This window comes from Mandrillus leucophaeus, unplaced genomic scaffold, assembly GCF_000951045.1.
Source record: "Mandrillus leucophaeus isolate KB7577 unplaced genomic scaffold, Mleu.le_1.0 Scaffold67, whole genome shotgun sequence".
Classification (NCBI taxonomy): domain Eukaryota; kingdom Metazoa; phylum Chordata; class Mammalia; order Primates; family Cercopithecidae; genus Mandrillus; species Mandrillus leucophaeus.
This window is the reverse complement of record NW_012107252.1, coordinates 1,983,381-1,988,329: the sequence shown is the minus strand read 5'-3', so window position 1 is coordinate 1,988,329 and position 4,949 is coordinate 1,983,381. Positions and strand designations below refer to the sequence as shown.

The following is a 4,949-nucleotide window of genomic DNA, read 5'->3' as shown; positions in this document are numbered from 1 at the left end:
GGCCTAACCATTCAACTTTATTTATTTTTATTATGGTAAAATGTACATAAAATTTACCAGTTTTATCAGCCACATTCTGTGTTGCAATAATTATTTGCGGTAGTGTTGTAACAGTTTTCATCACTCTGCAGAATTCCATTTTTGTTACAGATGACGGGATCATTCAAGCTTTCTAGTCAGTTTGGATCATTTTACTTTTCCTAGGAACTTGTTTCATTTAGGTTGTCAAATGTGTTGACACGGAGTTCATAACGTTTCATTTTAATTTCTGTTATGTCAGTAGTTAAGTCTTCTTTCTAGTTCCTAATGTTTATTTGTGCCCACTCCCTTTTTTTTTTTTTTTTTTTTTTTGAGATGGAGTCTCGCTCTGTCACCCAGGCTGAAGTGCAGTGATGTGATCTTGGCTCACTGCAAGCTCCGCCTCCCGGGTTCATGCCATTCTCCTGCCTCAGGCTCCTGAGTAGCTGGGACTACAGGTGCCCGCCACCACGCCTGGCTAATTTTTTGTATTTTTAGTAGAGACGGAGTTTCACCGTGTTAGCCAGGATAGTCTCGATCTCCTGACCTCGTGATCCGCCCGTCTTGGCCTCCCGAAGTGCTGGGATTACAGGCGTGAGCCACCGTGCCTGGCCGCGCACTCCCTTTTTATGTTGATCTGTCATGTCAGAAGTTTGCAAGGTTTTTTTTTAGTGTTTTCAAATAACCATCTTGCAGTCTTGGTGATCCTCTCTATTGTAGGTTTGGTTGCTTTTTCATTCGTTTCTGCTCTTATTTTGTATTTTCTGTTTGTCCCACTTCTAAGTTTCATTTTTTCCCCCTTCCTTGTCTTTTCAATTAATCAAGTTATAGCTCCTCTACACATGCACACATTCTCGCTCTTTCATTTTTTTCTTCTACAAATTAGGAAGTTCTGTGATCTGTTTCTGTTCTTTAGTGGGTGGATTAAGGATAAAGAAAGGTGAGGAATAAGGTGTAGTTACCCTGCCTTTTACCTGAGGATGTCTCTTGCCATCTTCTTTCCGTCACCACTGCCTGCTGTAGGCGATATTCCCATGACCTCCTTTCTGGACTGTTGTAACAGATGTCTCCTAAAGCACAGATAGAATTACGTTGCTTGTAGCTGGGCACAGTGACTCACGCCTGTAATCCCAGCACTTTGGGAGGCCGAGGTAGGAGGATCACATGAGGCCAGGAGTTGGAGACCAGTCTGGCTAACATGATAAAACCTCGTCTCTACTAAAAACACAAAAATTAGCTGGGTTTGGTGGCGGTCACCTGTAATCCCAGCTACTTGGGAGGCTCATGCTGGAGAATTGCTTGAACTTGGGAGGCAGAGGTTGTAGTGAGCTGAGATCACACCACTGCACTCCAGCCTGGGCAACAGAGCAAAACTGTGTCTGAACTAGATACATATATAGCTTATATATAAGCTATATATACATACATATATAGTATATAGATAAGCTATATATACATATATCGTATATAGATAAGCTGTACATACATATATGTATAGGCTATATGTATATATACACATATACATATATCGGCTATATACATGTATATAGATAGGAATATATACATAGTATATAGATTATATACATATACTATATATAGATTATATACATATATGCTGTATAGTATAGATAAGCTGTATATACTACATAGTACATATATAGCTTATATATGTATATATAGCTTATCTATAGTATATATAGTATATATGTATATATAAGCTATACATATGTGTATATATAGTATAGCCTATAGTATATATAGCCTATATATAGTATATGTAGCCTATGTATAATGTATATATGTATATATAGATAAGCTATACATATATGTATAGATGTGTATATATACTATAGTATATACTTATATATAGTATATACTTATACTACTAATAGTATATATACTATATATACTATATAGCCTATGTATAGTATAGGCTATATATATACTATATAGTATAGGCTATATATAGTATATACTATATGTACTATATAGCCTATGTATAGCCTATACTATATATAGCCTACACTATACATATAGCATATATATAGCCTATACTATACATAGGCTATATAGTATATATACTATTAGTAGTATATACTTTGGGAGGCTGAGGTGGGAAGATCTGTCATGTCAGAGGTTTGCAAGTATATATATAGTATATATACACTTAGTATATGTAGCTATACAGTGTATAGCTATATATATAGCTTATATATACTATATGTAGGCTATATATTGTATATATACTATTATTATATATATACACACACACTTTGGGAGGCCAGGACGGGAGGATCTGTCAGGTCAGAGGTTTGCAAGTATACTATATACTCTTAGTATATATAGCTATAGAGTATATATAGCTTATATATTATATATACTCTACTTATATAAGCTATATATACTAAACATAGTGTATATATATATATACTATATATATATTCACATTGTTCCCCTGCACACTTATCTTTGCTGGCTCTCCAGAATCTGCCAGGTAAAATCCAGATTCCTTGATATGGCATTTAAGACCCCAACATAATTTTCTTGCTTTCTTCAGCTCCCCAACCCCTACTCTATAATATCCTTCATATTGGCATACTTGAAGTTTCCAGAACAGTCCCTATACTTTTCCATTACATTTATTTACACATAATATCCTCCCCCACCACCTATCATGTCCCATGATCGATTTTAAGCTGAGATGGCCCGTTTTGCAGCCTTACAGAACTAGACCAGAAGATATTTGTGGATAAATCTGATCTTCCTATATGTAACTTCTGCTTCACTGGTTCCTCAATCTGAATTGGCCACATGCTTGCTGAAAAGACTTGTTTTCTTCTTAAGGGATCCTACTAATCCCTTGAAGACCAAATCAAGTCACCTGCATCCTGCTGCATTCTTGATTCTCTAGATGGAACTAATATCTAACTTTCCTATTCTCAGATCACTGTCCCTGCATTACCACTACTGGTGAGATTCTGGTATTTTCAGAAGGCACCACCTGTTATGTCAGAAGATGCGTTGTGCAGCTGCTTCCATTGCTAACAGATGTATCTCTTTCTCTCATTCAGATCTATGCCCTCAACAGAGTCATGACAGAACTGGAGCAGCAGCAGTTTGATGAGTTCTGTAAACAGATGCAGCCTCCTGGAGAATGAGCTCCCCAGGTTCAAACCAGATGGGACCCTGAGATTTTTGTTTGACAGGGTGTTGCCAGTTTTAAGCTGAGATGGCCCATTTGGAGCCTTACAGAACTAGGCCAGAAGACATTTGTGGATAAATCTGAACTCACTTCCTATGTGTAACTTCTACTTCACTGGTTCCTCCAATCTGAATTGGCCGCATGCTTGCTGAAGAGACTTGTTTTCTTCTTCTAAGACAGTGGTTTTTGTTTTTTGTTTTTTTTTTTTAAAAAAAAACAAAACACACAAAAAAACCTTTTTCTATTTGAGAAAAATCAGTGTTTCTCATGAAACTATATCTTCTCCAAAAATACAAATAAAATACTGATAAAATGTTCATTTACTGATACTTTAGCAAGTGCCTAGCCATAGAAAATGGAATACAAAGTAATGTAATAGGTAAGAAAAGTTGAGGTGAGCAGAAGGCACCCTCTCTCCTTCAGGAGCTTGGCAGAGAGGAGAGAAAGAACACGACTGGTTCCAGTTTTCATTCTTCCTGGAGCTAAAACTTTGCAGACCCTGCTGATCTCTAGTTTATAGGCACACAGATATAAATATGTGACCCCTTTACTCCCAGATGAGTCACTAGTCAGGGTTAGAGGCCTGAAGCTAGGATTTCCTCACCGGTGATTGTGGAGAGCTAGCAGCAGGCTTTCATCAACAGCAAGAGGGGAGTGCAGGTGCTTTTTGTTTTTTGTTTTGTTGTCTGCCTTATCAGACCTAGAAACGAATTTATGATGGAAATATTCAGACGTCCCTCAGAAACCAGCCACCACCCCTCCGCCATTCAACTGCCATTTTTAGGTGTAGAAATGTAAGGTGGTTTCTGCTTCTGACATTTGTATCAAGAATGGTAGTTCATACCTGAATGCTTAGTAGAGTTATTTTAATGCTGAGCAAAAGAAGAGATTGTTCTTCTAGGATATTTCATTTCCAGAAATCCCTTGGGAGTAGGGGGAGCAGGACTTAAGAGAGCTGAAAAAATACCACTCAGATGGGGCAAAGAGGCAGACACTGCCACCTCCTTTCCTCTAAGCTGGAAATGCTGGAAACACCTCAAGCTGTCCCTGTCTCCTCTGTCTCCCTGTGCTGCCTCTGAAGTCACTGAGAATACTTTTCCCATTGCTCTGGCATATTTCAGGAGTAAACTGGGGAGTTAATGGGATGTTAAAGTTTCTACCACTGTGGAGAATGTGTTTTTAGAGCCCAGGTTATAATTAAGGATAATCTCTACATAGATTATCTCCACAAATGGTAGTTAGGTTCTGTAGCATCCTGCTAAATTTTTTTGAATGGAGTTTTGTGTTTTCAGAGAAGTAGGGGGTTGGAGGGAGCCGTCCCTATAAATACACAGAAATACTGTCATATGCTTAAAAAAAAAGCCGTTTTGGAGCCAAATGACCTGGGGTACCCAACTACCAGTTAACCTCTCTGAACTGCAGTTTTCCCATCTACACAATGGAATGATATTTCCTTCCTGTCAGGAGTGTTGTTGAGAAATAATGTATGTAATAGATACTCAGTGTCTTAGTCCACTTTGTGCTGTTACAGCAATACCTTAGATTGGGTTTGTGTTTTTGTGGGTTTTTTTGTTTTGTTTTGTTTGTTTTTTGTTTTTTTTGAGACAGGGTCTGGCTCTGTTGCCCAGGCTAGAGTGCAGTGGCATGATCTCGACTCACTGCAACCTCTGCATCTTTGCTTTCTGGCCCAAGCCATCCTCCCACCTCAGCCTCCTGGGTAGCTGGGACT

General features: G+C 38.3%; 1 protein-coding gene across 2 annotated transcripts in view; it reads left to right on the top strand.

The window, feature by feature from the left end:
• The window catches only part of CCDC23 (coiled-coil domain containing 23), a 22,029-nt gene extending 18,492 nt beyond the window's left edge, over window positions 1-3,537 (top strand). For both annotated transcript variants that reach the window (XM_012001751.1, XM_012001750.1), the window contains exon 3: window positions 3,090-3,537. In XM_012001751.1, coding sequence (XP_011857141.1) covers window positions 3,090-3,176 — 87 coding nt within the window. In that variant the 3' untranslated portion in view covers window positions 3,177-3,537. The remainder of the gene's footprint in view (window positions 1-3,089) is intronic.
• The last annotated feature ends 1,412 nt before the right edge of the window (window positions 3,538-4,949 follow it).